Genomic DNA, 16,694 nt, shown 5'->3' on the forward strand with positions numbered 1-16,694 from the left:
CTCAGCCCAAGAAATATTTGTCACAGTACAATAGCATGAAAGTTACAAAACATCTGCTTTCTTATTTGCTGAAACCATTATGATAATACTTATTTATTTACTAAAATGCTATAATTACATGAAGAAATGCTATTAGAAATAAAATCTCGCAGTACAACACAATATTCTACAATGTCATCCCAAGAAATATTTATACCATTACAATGGTAAGAAAGTTACATGATGATGTTTCTTTATTTAAGGTACTAAAATAATATAATTAAATGAATAAATGCTGTTAGAAATGAAGTCACTTATATGACAATATGTTATAACACTTGGTGTTTGACACATACATATCTTACATTATAACTTAATCATAAGTGGCAACACATCAAAGTTGCTTTAGTGTTTATTGCAGAACATGTCAGTTCCATTCAGCATGAAGCCACTGAGGATTTTGGAATGTGATGAAAAATACCTGTCACTACTACTCAGAGTACTAGGTGAAAGTTTTCTTTAACATACTGTATGAATACTTTAGCTGACATGTGTCTAAACAAATCTGCAGTAGATATTACATAACTTAAAGTAACTGTGAAGAGTCATTACCATTATACCAAATTCCTTGGAAGTTCATTCTTAATGCAGTATATTAACCAAAAATAAAAAAAAAACGTGGTAAATAAATGAACCTTTGAAGTTCAGGAACTATACAAAACTACTGCTGAGAACAATAAATACTGCTGCACCAAAAATTCTCTGTATATGCAGAAGGACTCTTGCTCCATGTAGGCCACATTCAAGCCTGAAAAACAGTAACACCTGTTTCAGCTAAATGAAGACAAATGTAATGTAGCACCATGATGAATAAAAAGTATCATTATCAGAACAGAAAGACTAATGAGTTGTCAGATAGTTTGAATTTAATCATATAATTATTGTGTTGTGGTGAGATGAAACAAAAGACAATGCAAAGTTTGAAGTAGAAATGAAAACACGATTAGGAAATAAGAACAAACAAAACATCTGAAAGATGAAACTTGCTGACTAATAAAACCTGTGCACAGCAATTTTATGTTCCACTGTGGATTCTCTTACCACCACAGCCATCCAAAAACAATCCAAAGACCAGCTTGAAGCTTCAATCTGCCATCACCACCCTCCTAATGTCCACAGTTCCATGGAAGGCCAACTGCATACCCTCCTGGACTAGTGCTAGGCTGCTGAGTGTAATTTTAAATCTAGATAAAACTCCACTCTGTGGCTAATCCAGTCTGTGCAATATCTTTCATCCAAGAGTATGTCCATTAGGTGTACTGGAGAACTTCTGTAATGTATGGAAGAGTGGAAGAGACACTCTGGCAGTTTCATGAGTCAAGTGGGAGACTGAGAGGTGTGCAGATGGCTTAGTTGTTAAGGCAAAACTATGGGCTCGAATGTACAGTTTTAATTTTCCAGAAAGTACTGTGTAGCTCATGCTCAGATGCAGAGCAAAAGTTTTATTCCACTTCAAAATACTTCTCAAAAATATTTGAGTCATCAATATGATGTGTCACCAACAGGTATTCTAGCTGATTTAAAAGAATGCAAACCACTGATTTACACCCCTATTGAACTATAATTATTGGCAAAAATCACACGTTATACACTTTCCACAACAGTCAATAGCTTTCACTTTCATTGCCTCTGAGTCATGGTTTCACCTCTGGAGATGGCATAAAAGACAGAAATGAACAAAACTATTCTCAAGTGAACTGTCAAGCAGCAACAAAGTTCCAATTCAAGATGGTGAGTGTATGATAACAGAGTGAAAGCTAAATTGTGTGTCAAAGGATATACCCAGTAACCTTGAATTAGGTTATAGAGAAAGTTTTTATGTGTTATTAGGTGGGAGTCATTTTCTATCTTCTTTACTTTGGCTAAAGTGTATGACATGCACATGAAGAAGTTTGATATAAAAAGTGTATTTATTAATGGTAACCTACAAGAAGAGATTTTTATGGAACAACCTCAATGTTTCAGCAGTGATGGCATAAATTTTAATTACACACTAAGGAAAAGCCTTTATGGGCTGAAGCAATCTCCTTTGTATTGCAATTAAAAATTCGTTCATTTTGTTAAGGTTTCTGATTTCACACACCCACATTCATACAATTTTGTGTTTTAAACTTTAACTTTATGCCCAAGTGGTCTTTTCAGCAATGAAAACAAAATACTAGTAGGGTTCAAGATTCATCTCAGTAACACAGTTGATCCCAAATACACTATTGGATTGGAAATCTGACAAAACTGTGAGGAATTATTAACTTGCCGAGAGGGCTATATTAGATGACTCTCAGAAAAAAAAAAAGCAATTACAACCTCGATATTTCCCCTATTGTCTACATTTCACAGTTACAATTTGGACTGTTGTCTAGCTAATGAATATGTTAATGCTACAAAATTAATGTTATCTTAAAGAAGCAACACTGTTTTTCTTTTATTTGTATTATCTTACATTCTTTAGATGCTTTGGCTTTTGCTGTTTATTCTTTGTGTGTATTGTTGTCTGCCATTAGTTGTAAGCTGTTGCACATTAAAATAAACTTTGCATAAGCAGGCTTATTTTCCTGCTTCAGTTATTGCACATGATCATAGGTTATAGGCCCAGGAGCATAAGTCTGTTTTTGAGTGTATTGGTAGAGATATGTTTGGTGGTGTCGTGTAACATCAAAATTTGACATTACCAATATAGTGTTTGCATGGCACAATGGAACAATCTAGGCATTAATTTCAGTGTCGAAAGTTGTCTGGAGGAGACAACTGGACAGTGTGAAATTCAAAATGGAACTGATATTCAGAGGGAAAGACCATTTAGATATCTTCAATGGCATTATTATTAAATGACCACAGGAGAAAGAAGATGAAGTAAAAACATGGCTCGAAAAGGACGCAAAAGCACAGGAACTTGTTGTAATGCAGATGCTGGTAGCACCACTCACTCATCTACTTTCATTTGTGATGTCAGCCGGCATGTGGACAAAACTGAAGACTGTATATGAGAAGGAATCTATAGTGAGTATTCAACTACTTCAGCAAAAGTTTTTCTTGCTTCAGTTTGGTGATGACTCCGAGGTTACAGTTGTGTTGAAAATAGAAGAAATCAACACAAAATTGAAGCAAGTGAGTGAACCACTTTCAGATAAAATGGTAATAACAAAAGTGTTAATGTCATTGCTAGAGTGATATAAATATTTCCATTCAGCATGGGAGTCCATGTCCTTTGAGAAGAAAATGCTTAATGAGTTAACTTAAAGACTACTCATTGAGGAAGAGAGAAATAATCAGTCCGATTAGCCGGAGGTAGCTTTGGCCATTGTAAGCAGGCAGCAAAAAATTACCTGGTATGCTTGTAGTAAGGAGGTCCATTTTGCAAATGACTTTAGACGTAAAGCGAAGAGAGAAATGAGAAGGTGCAATTATTGTAAGAAAAGAGGTCATCCGAAGTCAAATTGCAGGTTGTTGAAATTGAAGGAATGCAAAAAGGTGCTAGAGAGCACATGTGCAATAACAGAGAACTGTTTAGAAGACTGGACAGTGTGCAAATGAAAGTTACTGTGGGTGGTGGTAAACTTCTTTATGTGATTGGGCATAGCACTATGGAACTGTATGCATGGAACAGAGTTAAATTTATCAAACCAGTACTTAGTGGAGTGCTTTTTGTGCTTGAACTGAAATTCAGTCTGTTTTCTGCAGGAACTGTGTTAGACTAAAATATGTGTTTAGGGTCAAACAAGAAACAATGTGAATTCTTGAACAGTAAAGGTGAAGTTTGTGCATTATCCAAATATGTCAACAAAATGTATCGTATGTTGTTTCCACTAAGCAGAACACAATCAGAACTGCCAATGGTTACTTTTATGTGCGCGAATACAACACAGACAGTGGTTGAGAGTAGTGATACTAGTGAGCTTTCGTCAGTCAGTATTGATAGTGGCCTGGTCAGTTTGTCTCAATGTGTTGAAATCTTGAGTGCCTGGCATAAAAAATTGTGCCACCAGAGCATTACGCCTATGAAAGAGTTTTTGTCACATAAAGGAGTGAGCTTCATAGACGACTTTGTAACTTGTGAAAAATTTTTGGTAGGTAAACATCACCACTTGCCCTTCCCTTCCAGTTTGTCAAGAGCTAATGCCCCACTTGAACTGTTCATGCAGTCATCTGTGGACCCAAGGAGATGAGTTCGCTTAGAGGAGCAAGATATTTTTTGCTTTCGAAAGATGACTTCTTTGGTTATCACAAAGTATTCCTTATGAAACAGAAGAATTAAGTTAAAGGTTTGAATAGGAATTTTATAGCAAAAATTGAGATAGAAACTGGTCTGAAAATTAAAGTTCTAAAGTGTGATAATGGCCTGGAGCTTATGAATATTGACTTAGGTACATTTTTGAGTGAAAATGGCACAACCTGCCAAAGAACTGTTGTGTACACACCACAGCGAAATGGAAGAGCTGAAAGGCCAAGTGGGCACCTTGGTTGAAGCTGTTTGTTCAATGATTTCAGGAATGCCCAAACATTTCTGCGACGAAGCTGTTAATATGGCTGCTTATGTATTAAATGAAACTGGTCCAAGCCCTGTAGAAGGTAAAACTCCTTTTAAGGCTTTTTAGAGGAGAGAATTACCCTTAGCATATCTGACAATATTTGGAACTCATGTCTCTGCCCTTGCACTGGAAGAAAAGAGACTGAAACAAGGCCACCAAAACAAGATACATTTATTTATGGGCTCTGTTAATGATGAGAAGGGGTGCAGAGTATTTCTACCTTTGACAAAGACAATTAAGGTGCATTGAGATGTAATTTTCATTCCACCAGCAGTATCTGAAAGGGAAAAGAAAACTGATGTTCATGCAAAAGAATCAGATCCTATTTGTTGTGATGAAGAGAACATAAAACTTCAGATTTGGAGGAACAAAAGGAAGAAATGAAGACTGAGGCTGTGGAAGAAAATAAAAGTCAGCCTAGAGGAGAACAACAAGTCAGTGAAGACAGTGAAAACAGAGACATTTCTTTTGAGATGCAGAGGAAGATGTAGTTTTTGATGACAAGAAGATATAAAACTTTACACCCACCAGAAAAATTCAACACTCAAATTAATTGAAGGATTATGAGCTGGGCCTGTTAAAAGCAATGAATGATGAAGACACCAGCACCTACGCTGAAGCAAAGTCTGGTAGTGAAGCTAAAAATTGGAGAGATGCCATAGCACGAGAGCTGCAAGCCCTGGAAGAAACCAACAGTGGGAATATGTATATAAGCCAAATGATTGTGATTTTACTGACACAATGTGGGTTTTTAGGCAAAACAGAAATGAAAAAGGTAATGTTGTTTCTTATAAAGCTCATCTTGTAGCAAAAAGTTTCCAACAAAGCTTATCTTATTCAGAGATATACAGTCCAATAGCAAAACTAACATCAATGAGACTTTTTCAGGTTTTTTGCAATGATAATAACTTTCCCATCTATCAAGTGGATGTTGTAGTCCATTCTTAATGCAGACATATTTGGAGACTTTTATGTTAAATTATGTACTGGACATTGCAGTAAAATGAATGGTAAAGTTTGTAAACTTAGAAAGTCTCTGTATGGTTTAAAGAACTTGCCCAAAAATTGGAATGTTAAATTTCACACATAATAATTGGCTTAGGATTTGTTAGAAGTGATTTTGAGTATTGCCTGTATGTAAAGATAGAAAATGGCCATAAAGCATACATTCTTCTTTACACTAATGATCTGCTGATAGCTCCAACTTCCCAGAGTGAAACTGACAATTTAAAGCTGTTATTGAGTGATAACATTAAAGTGAAAGATTTGGGTACGATTACGAACTATGTAGGAATTTATATTGTTCAAAATTTAAGGTATGGTACTATTATTATTTGCCTAAGTACCTACTTTGAAAAAAGGTTGAAAGTTTATGATATGTTTAAATGCAGTTCTGTTTCAACCGCCATGGAAGAGAATTTTGATCATACTATGTTGAAAAGATAAAAACCTGAAATGAAAACATCGAGAAAAGGTGTAGAAAATTAATAGGGTCACTGATGAATGCTATGTTAGGTTCCAGACCAGATATTTGCATAGTTGTAAGTATTATAAGCAGGTACCAGTCATCTGCAACTGTGGATTTATGGAATTCTTTGAAACGTGTCTTGTGTTACATTAAGGAAAGTGTAAAACTGAGTCTGTTATATGATACAGATGAAAGGTTTACTGATCCTTTATGTGAACTCTGATTGGTCTGGTGACAGAGTGGACAGAAAGTCCACAAGTGGATATCTTTTCAAAGTTTTAGTTGTAGTGTTTCATGGGTATCTAAGAAGCAACCCACGGCGTCTCTGTTATTAACAGAATTTGAAATTGTAGCCTTAAGCAAGGCAACTAGTGAAGCCTGTTGGCTTAATAATTTGTATCATCGTCTTTCTGGCAGTCAAAGAACTATTGTCATTTATGAAGACAATGTACCAGTAATAAGCCTTTGCAAGGACCCACAGTTCTATCATAAACTAAAGCATATAGGTGTGAAAATTTTATTCTGAAAAGTTTTAAATTACAAAGCTATGTTAAAGTACATTAGCACAAGTGACCAACAATCTGATGTTCTAACAAAGTCACTAGGCAAAATAAAATTTGAAAAATTTAGAGCCTTGTTAGGACTTACTTAGAGATGGCAATTTGTTTTTGTAACACTGATAATTAACATTGAGGGAGGGTGTTAATGGTACAATGTTAATGTTATTTTAAGGAAGCAACACTGTTTTTCTTTGATTTGTGTTACCTTTCATTCTTTAGGTGCTTTGGCTTTTGCTTTTTATTCTGTGTGTGTATCATTGTCTGCCATTTGTTGTAAGCTGTTGCACATTAAAATAAACTCAGCACAAACAGGCTTATTTTCATACTTCATTTATTGCACCTGATCACAAAATATGTGATAACTTTCAAATACAGAGACACTATACTTGTTTGTAATGGTACAAATTGTTTAACAACAGACAAAATAATGTATTAATTTAAAACTAATTATGAATTTCAATAGTAAATGTACTCTGACCATCAACATCTCCAAAAATTCACAAAGTGATAGCTGTATGGCCTTCAGAAAAAAGTCTGTGTTAGTGTAATGTATAGTGGACTTCTTACCTGGTCAGCTCACAGGTAAAATTGCATGATCAGATAAACTCCAAAGCAAGTTATGTTTCAGTGTGTGAGGCAGTTTAAAATCACATGGGTTTGCTTATAGCTTTAGAAACTTGACGTTAGAATGAAGGAACACTCAACTTGTTATAGAAAATGAAAGTAATTTACAATTCATGAAAAGTTAGTTAGTTATTTTGATGTTCCATGGATCATTTTGCGCAATACATTGTAATGACGTGGAAGGGGATTTTGCATTCACACCACAAATTAATTTGTATGTACAGTTACATTCTGAACATTCCTAAGTTAATTTTAATTACAAAAGAAAAAAAGATATACAGATGTGAGTTAGTAATTCCTACCCACCACCTTTTACACATTACAGTAATAGAAAAAGGAGTTGTCAAGTAGAAACTTTCTCAGATGGCCTCAAATTTTACTTTGTTGTCCGTTGGACATTTTATATCACTGATTAAGTGATCAAAAATTATTATAGCAGCATTGTGCACCCCTTTTTGTGCTAAAACTAATCTTTCTGTGGAGTAATGAATTCCATTTTTTCCTCTGATATTGTTATCATGAATCTCATAGTTCCTTTTGATCTGTAGTAGATTACTTACAACAAACTACATGAGGGAATAAATATACTGTGAAGCAGTAGTCAGAACGACTAACTCCTTAAACAAATATCTGCAAGATGATGAAGGGTTAGCACCACATATTATTCTTACAGAAAAATGAAGACTTCCTTAAACATGAGGTACCCCAGAACATTATTCCATATCACATTATCGAATTCAAATAGGCAAAATATATCAACTTACTGATTTGCAATGATTCTGATGTGGCTGAACTAAGTTGTTTTAGGAGTTCCAAAATGTGTCTTTTGCAATTTCAGTTCTCATTGATATGGAACCCTAAGACTTTTGAAGTTTCCATTCTATTTATTATTTCCTCACCATATGTTACACTTATCATTGGTGTAGTAGCTCTAGATGTGCAGACCCTAATCTGTTGTGTCTTTCTAAAATTGAAGGTGCAATCATTTGCAGAAAAGCAGTCAATGATAGTTTTAAGAACTTTGTTCACCATTTCTGCTGTTTCTGTATGTATGTTTGGATTGATTACAGTACTCATATCATCTGCAAAAAGAACTGATTCTGCTTGTTGTATACTAGACGAAAGATGCTTACATACATGTGGAACAGTAGTGAACCTAAGACTGAACCTTGGGGCACCCCATATGTGATTTGTCCACAGTCAGAATTATGTTCCTGGACTATACTGCTTGAATTACTATGTACAGCTTTCTGCATTCTTTTCGATAGCTATGAAATTATCCATTGGTTGGCTATACTAGCAGTCCCAAAAGCATCAACTTATTTGGGAAAATACTGTGATTCACACAGTCAAATCCCTTAGAGAGGTTGCTGAAAATACCAACTGACACTATTTTATTATTTAATTCTTGTGAAATCTGCTGAGTGAACGTGTAAATGGCATTCTCAGTAGAGAACCCCTTCTGAAACACAAACTGTGATTAGCTGAAGATACTACTGTTGTTAAGATGAGATACTATTCTAATACACATCTACTCAAAAATTTTGTCGAATAATGTCACCAGACAAACATGTTGATAGTTACTGACCTCACCCTTGTCACCTTTCTGAAAAAGGGTTTATAAATACCATATTTCAGTCTCTCTGAAAAAATGCCTTGAGTTAGTGATGCATTACATATTTAAGATAAGATGAGGTCTATTACATGGGAACAAATTCTTAGTATTCAATTGGAAACATCATCAAAACTAGATGAGCTTTTCTTTTTGAGAGAGTGGTTAAGTTTCTTAATTTCAGAAGGAGACGTTGGTGATACATTCATATGACTGAATTTTATGAAAGTTACATTTTAAACATACCACTGTGATTTTACACTTGAACAGTTTGTCCCTATGCTTTGTACTATATTTAAGAAATGATTATTAAATGCATTTGCTACCTGTGATTCATCATTTATAGCCCTTCCATTCAGTTCAGCAGTGATGCTGTCATGTTCTGTGGCTCTCTCTCATTTCACTAAATTCCATATAGCCTAAGTCTGTTGTCAGAAGTACTGATTTCTGACAGTATGTTCATGTTCTTTGATTTTTTAAAGTAACCCTTTTTAGTAATTTTGAGTGATTTTTGTAGTGTGTGACTACTGCAGGATCCCTACTTGTTTTTGACAAAAGACACATTTCCCTTTTCCTTTCACAAGGCAGTTGAATCCTCTAGTGATCCATGGCTTTTTACATGGCTATTTAGTGTCACTGTTGATTAGCTTCTGTGGAAAGCTGTTTTCAAATAATGATATGAATTTATCTTGGAACAGATTAAATTATAAGCTAAATTTGGCTCATTATAAATTACATACCATATCTTCTCCTGTAAACTATTCTTAAAAACATTTGTCCTAGAGAGATTAATTATTCTTATTGGTTGCCACTGAAGAGTATGCATACTGTAAGGTACTATGTTGTTTATCCTAATTGTGCCTCATAATTAGAGAGAGCATTTGTCACTGTGTAAAAAGTAATTTTCTTACTTTGAGCTTCATCAAAGAAAACATTATCAATTATGGTCCTACTGTCTTTATCCAGCTGTGTTGGAAAGTTAATTACTGAGACCAGTTGTAGGATCCAAATAAGGTTTCCAGATCATTTTTCCTATCAGAATCATTTAGAAAATCTACAATGAAGTCACCATAGACTATTAATTGCTCGCTTCTGTCTGACAGATAGCACAGTAAGGCACCCAGATTTCACATAAATAGTTCAAAATTTCCCAGTGGGGTTCTATATACAGAGTGTTCCACTGATCGTGACTGGGCCAAATATCTCACGCAATAAGGGTCGAACGAACAAACTACAAAGAACGAAACTTGTCTAGCTTGAAGGGAGAAACCAGATGGCGCTATGGTTGGCCCGTTAGATGGCGCTGCCATAGATCAAATGGATATCAACTGTGTTTTTTTTAAATCGGAACCCCATTTTTTATTGCATATTTGTGTAGTATGTAGAAATATTAATGTTTTAGTTGGATCACTTTTTTCACTTTGCGATAGATGGCACTGTAATACTCACAAACATATGGCTCACAATTTTAGATGAACAGTTGGTAAAAGGTAGGTTTTTTAAATTAAAATACAGAACGTAGGTAAGTTTGAACATTTTATTTCGGTTGTTCCAACGTGATACATGTACCTTCATGGACTTATCATTTCTGAGAACGCATGCTGTTACAGCGTGATTACCTGTAAATACCACATTAATACAACAAATGCTCAAAATGATGTCCGTCAACCTCAATGCACTTGGCAACACGTGTAACGACATCCCTCTCAACAGCTAGTAATTCACCTTCCATAATGTTCACACATGCATTGACAATGCGCTGATGCATGTTGTCAGGCACTGTCGGTGGATCACGATAGCAAATATCCTTCAACTTTCCCCACAGAAAGAAATCCGGGGACATCAGATCCAGTGAACGTGTGAGCCATGATATGGTGCTTTGATCACCAATCCACCTGTCATGAAATCTGCTATTCAATACCGCATCAATCACATGCGATCTATGTGCTGGACATCCAGCATGTTGGAAGTACATCGCCATTCTATCGTGCAGTGAAACATCTTGTAGTAACATCAGTAGAACATTACGTAGGAAATCAGCATACGTTGCACCATTTAGATTGTCATCGATAAAATGGAGGCCAATTATCCTTCCTCCCATAATGCCGCACCATACATTAACCCGCTAAGGTCGCTGATGCTCCACTTGTCACAGCCATCGTGGATTTTCCGCTGCCCAATAGTGCATATTATGCAGATTTACGTTACCGATGTTGGTGAATGACGCTTCGTCGCTAAACAGAATGCATGCAAAAAATCTGTCATCATCCCATAATTTCTCTTGTGCCCAGTGGCAGAACTGTACACGACATTCAAAGTCGTTGCCATGCAATTCGTGGTGCATAGAAATATGGTACGGGTGCTATCGATGTTGATGTAGCATTCTCAACACCGACGTTTTTGAGATTCCCGATACTCGCGCAATTTGCTTGCTACTAAAGTGCGGATTAGCCGTGACAGCATCTAAAACACCTACTTGGACATCATCATTTGTTGCAAGTCGTGGTTGATGTTTCACATGTGCCTGAACACTTCCTGTTTCCTTAAATAACGTAACTATCTGGACAACACTCCGGACAATTGGATGTTGTCGTCCAGGATACCGAGCAGCATACCTAGCACACACCCATTGGGCATTTTGATCACAATAGCCATACATCCTTCCCCCCCAAGAACCTTGGACCTTGCCGTTGGTGGGGAGGCTAGCGTGCCTCAGTGATACAGATAGCCGTACGGTAGGTACAACCACAACAGAGGGGTATCTGTTGAGAGGCCAGACAAACGTGTCGTTCCTGAACAGGGGCAGCAGCCTTTTCAGCAGTTGCAGGGGCAACAGTCTGGATGATTGACTGATCTGGCCTTGTAACACTAACCAAAACAGCCTTGCTGTGCTGGTACTGCAAACGGCTGAAAGCAAGGGGAAACTATGGCCGTAATTTTTCCCGAGGGCACGCAGCTTTACTGTATGTTTAAATGATGATGGCGTCCTCTTGGGTAAAATATTCCGGAGGTAAAATAGTCCCCCATTTGGATCTCCGGGCAGGGACTACTCAAGAGGACGTCGTTATCAGGAGAAAGAAAACTGGCATTCTATGGATCGGAGCGTGGAATGTCAGATCCCTTAATTGGGCAGGTAGGTTAGAAAATTTAAAAAGGGAAATGGATAGGTTAAAGTTAGATATAGTGGGAATTAGTGAAGTTCGGTGGCAGGAGGAACAAGACTTCTGGTCAGGTGAATACAGGGTTATAAATACAGAATCAAATACGGGTAATACAGGAGTCGATTTAATAATGAATAAAAAAAATAGGAGTGCGGGTAAGCTACTACAACCAGCATAGTGAACGCATTATTGTGGCCAAGATAGACACGAAGCCCACGCCTACTACAGTAGTACAAGTTTATATGCCAACTAGCTCTGCAGATGACGAAGAAATTGAAGAAATGTATGATGTAATAAAAGAAATTATTCAGATAGTGAAGGGCGACGAAAATTTAATAGTCATGGGTGACTGCAGTTCAGTAGTAGGAAAAGGGAGAGAAGGAAATGTAGTAGGTGAATATGGATTGGGACTAAGAAATGAAAGAGGAAGCCGCCTGGTAGAATTTTGCACAAAGCATAACTTAATCATAGCTAACACTTGGTTCAATAATCATAAAAGAAGGTTGTATACATGGAAGAATCCTGGAGATACTAAAAGGTATCAGATAGATTATATAATGGTGAGACAGAGATTTAGGAATCAGGTTTTAAATTGTAGGACATTTCCAGGGGAAGATGTGGACTCTGACCACAATCTATTGGTTATGAACTGTAGATTAAACTGAAGAAATTGCAAAAAGGTGGGAATTTAAGGAAACTGAAAGAACCAGAGGTTGTACAGAGTTTCAGGGAGAGCATAAGGGAACAATTGACAGGAATGGGGGAAAGAAATACAGTAGAAGAAGAATGGGTAGCTTTGAGAAATGAAGTAGTGAAGGCAGCAGAGGACCTAGTAGGTAAAAAGACAAGGGCTAGTAGAAATCCTTGGGTAACAGATGAAATATTGAATTTAATTGATGAAAGGAGAAAATACAAAAATGCAGTAAATGAAGCGGGCAAAAAGGAATACAAACGTCTCAAAAACGAGATTGACAGGAAGAGCAAAATGGCTAAGCAGGGATGGCTAGAGGACAAATGTAAGGATGTAGAGGGTTATCTCACTAGGGGTAAGATAGATACTGCCTACAGGAAAATTAAAGAGACCTTTGGAGAAAAGAGAACCACTTGTATGAATATCAAGAGCTCAGATGGAAACCCAGTTCTAAGCAAAGAAGGAAAAGCAGAAAGGTGGAGGGAGTATATAGAGGGTCTATACAAGGGCAATGTACTTGAGGACAATATTATGGCAATGAAAGAGGAGGTAGATGAAGATGAAATGGGAGATATTATACTGCGTGAAGAGTTTGACAGAGCACTGAAAGACCTGAGTCGAAACAAGGCCCCAGGAGTAGACAACATTCCATTAGAACTACTGACAGCCTTGGGAGAGCCAGTCCTGACAAAACTCTACCATCTGGTGAGCAAGATGTATGAGACAAGCGAAATACCCTCAGACTTCAAGAAGAATATAATAATTCCGATCCCAAAGAAAGCAGGTGTTGACAGATGTGAAAATTACAACAATTAGTTTAATAAGTCACGGATGCAAAATACTAATGCGTATTCTCTACAGACGAATGGAAAAACTGGTAGAAGCTTATCTCAGGGAAGATCAGTTTGGATTCCGCAGAAATATTGGAACACGTGAGGCAATACTGACCCTACGACTTATCTTTGAACCTAGATTAAGGAAAGGCAAACCTACATTTCTAGCATTTGTAGACTTGGAGAAAGCTTCTGACAATGTTGACTGGAATACTGTCTTTCACATTCTGAAGGTGGCAGGGGTAAAATACAGGGAGCGAAAGGCTATTTACAATTTGTACAGAAACCAGATGGCAGTTATAAGAGTCGAGGGGCACGAAAGGCAAGCAGTGGTTGGGAAGGGAGTGAGACAGGGTTGTAGCCTATCCCCGATGCTATTCAATCTGTATATTGAGCAAGCAGTGAAGGAAACAAAAGAAAAATTTGGAGTAGGTATTAAAATCCAGGGAGAAGAAATAAAAACTTTAAGGTTCGCCGATGATATTGTAATTCTGTCAGAGACAGCAAAGGACTTGGAAGAGCAGTTGAACGGAATGGACAGTGTCATGAAAGAAGGGTATAAGATGAACATCAACAAAAGCAAAACGAGGATAATGGAATGTAATCGAATTAATTCGGGTGATGCTGAGGGAATTAGATTAGGAAATGAGATACTTAAAGTAGTAAAGGAGTTTTGCTATTTGGGGAGCAAAATAACTGATGATGGTCGAAGTAGAGAGGATATCAAATGTAGACTGGCAATGGCAAGGAAAGCGTTTCTGAAGAAGAGAAATTTGTTAGCATGGAGTATAGATTTAAGTGTCAGGAAGTCGTTTTTGAAAGTATTTGTATGGAGTATAGTCATGTATGGAAGTGAAACATGGACGATAACTAGTTTGGACAAGAAGAGAATAGAAACTTTTGAAATGTGGTGCTACAGAAGAATGCTGAAGATTAGATGGGTAGACCATATAACTAATGAGGAGGTACTGAATAGGATTGGGGAGAAGAGAAGTTTGGGGCACAACTTAACTAGAAGAAGGGATAGGTTGGTAGGACATGTTCTGAGGCCTCAAGGGATCACCAATTTAGTATTGGAGGGCAGCGTGGAGGGTAAAAATCTTAGAGGGAGACCAAGAGATGAATACACTAAACAGATTCAGAAGGATGTAGGTTGCAGTAGGTACTGGGAGATGAAGAAGCTTGCACAGGTTAGAGTAGCATGGAGAGCTGCATCAAACCAGTCTCAGGACTGAAGACCACAACAACAACAGCCATACATCAACACGATATTGACCTTTTCCACAGTTGGTAAGCGGTGCATTTCAACATGGGTAATGTATCATGAAGCAAATACCATCCGCACTGACGGAATGTTATGTGATACCATGTACTTATATGTTTGTGACTATTACAGCGCCATCTATCACAAAGTGAGAAAAGTGGTTCAACTAAAACATTCATATTTCTTTACATACTACATGAATATTTAATAAAAAATGAGGGTTCCTATTTAAAAAAATGCAGTTGATATCCGTTTGATCTGTGACAGCACCATCTAGTGGGCCAACTACAGCAGCATCTGGTTTCACCCTGCAAGCTAGACGAGTTTTGTTCTTTGTACTTTTTTCATTTGATGCTTATTTCGTGAGATATTTGGCCCAGTCACTATCAATGGACCACCCATAGAGTTACAATCGAAAGTGAACTACTTTTCAGCATTAACTCATACGCATGCACTTCTGTGTGATGATCAATCCAAAACATACTTGCCTCAGGGCTTCTGAACTTTTTTTCTGTCTTAATGTATGTAACAACTCATCCCTTTCCTATGCTATTTCTGCATGAGTAAGCTGCAATAGTGTACTTTTTTATATGTAACTTATCTAACCATGTGGTTATGTGGTGAACAGACCAGCACAGGATGTCTGTCTTCTCAAAGCTCTCTATATTTTCCAAACAGACAAAAAGCTCTTCTACCATAATACTCAATCCTCTAATATTTTGATGAAATAAGCTGATGTTACCTTCCTGTGAATTATTAAGCATTTTGTGTGGCTTTTGTGTTATTTTCAAATTTCTTGCAAAACAGGGTTCCTGAATCCTGATCCAACTTAGGAAAAGCCCCTCTGACATCAATAAGTACAGGCATCTTGCTATCTGTGATGATAGCCCAGTGTGTATTACATGCAAGAAGCTCAGCCAACGTATCTTTCCCTCTCCTACTCAGGCGTAGGCCTTACCTACACTACTGGCCATTAAAATTTCTACACCAAGAAGAAATGCAGATGATAAACAGGTATTCATTGGACAAATATATTATACTAGAACTGACATGTGATTACATTTTCATGCAATTTGGGTGCATAGATCCTGAGAAATCAGCACCCAGAACAACCACCTCTGGCCGTAATAACGGCCTTGATACGCCTGGGCATTGAGTGAAACAGAGCTTGGATGGCGTGTACAGGTACAGCTGCCCATGCAGCTTCAACACGAAACCACAGTTCATCAAGAGTAGTGACTGGCGTATTGTGATGAGCCAGTTGCTCAGCCACCATTGACCAGACGTTTTCAATAGGTGGGAGATCTGGAGAATGTGCTGGCCAGGGCAGCAGTCGAACATTTTCTGTATCCAGAAAGGCCCGTACAGGACCTGCAATATGCGGTCGTGCATTATCCTGCTGAAATGTAGGGTTTCGCATGGATCGAATGAAGGGTAGAGCCATGGGTCATAACACATCTGAAATGTAACATCCACTGTTCAAAGTGCCGTCAATGGGAACAAGAGGTGACCGAGACATGTAACGAGTGGCACCCCATACCATCACGCCAGGTGATACGCCAGTATGGCGATGACGAATACATGCTTACAATGTGCGTTCACCGCAATGGCACCAAACATGAAGGCAACCATCATGATGCTGTAAACAGAACCTGGATTCATCCGAAAAAATGACATTTTGCCATTCGTGCACCCAGGTTCGTCATTGAGTACACCATCCCAGGCGCTCCTGTCTGTGATGCAGCATCAAGGGTAACCACAGCCATGGTCTCCAAGCTGATAGTCCATGCTGCTGCAAACGTCATCGAACTGTTCAGGCAGATGGTTGTCGTCTTGTAAACATCCCCATCTGTTGACTCAGGGATCGAAACGTGGCTGCACGATCTGTTACAGCCATGCAGATAAGATGCCTGTCA

At 37.6% G+C, this 16,694-nt stretch overlaps 1 protein-coding gene across 1 annotated transcript in view; it reads right to left on the minus strand.

Moving 5' to 3' along the window:
* Positions 1-781: 781 nt before the first annotated feature.
* Positions 782-16,694, minus strand: part of LOC126184173 (probable serine/threonine-protein kinase kinX) — a 36,692-nt gene continuing 20,779 nt past the window's right edge. The window contains exon 3 of the mRNA XM_049926542.1: positions 782-787. Within this exon, the coding sequence (XP_049782499.1) occupies positions 782-787 (6 nt within the window). The remainder of the gene's footprint in view (positions 788-16,694) is intronic.

The sequence above is a fragment of the Schistocerca cancellata genome, chromosome 4 (assembly GCF_023864275.1).
Source record: "Schistocerca cancellata isolate TAMUIC-IGC-003103 chromosome 4, iqSchCanc2.1, whole genome shotgun sequence".
NCBI lineage: Eukaryota > Metazoa > Arthropoda > Insecta > Orthoptera > Acrididae > Schistocerca > Schistocerca cancellata.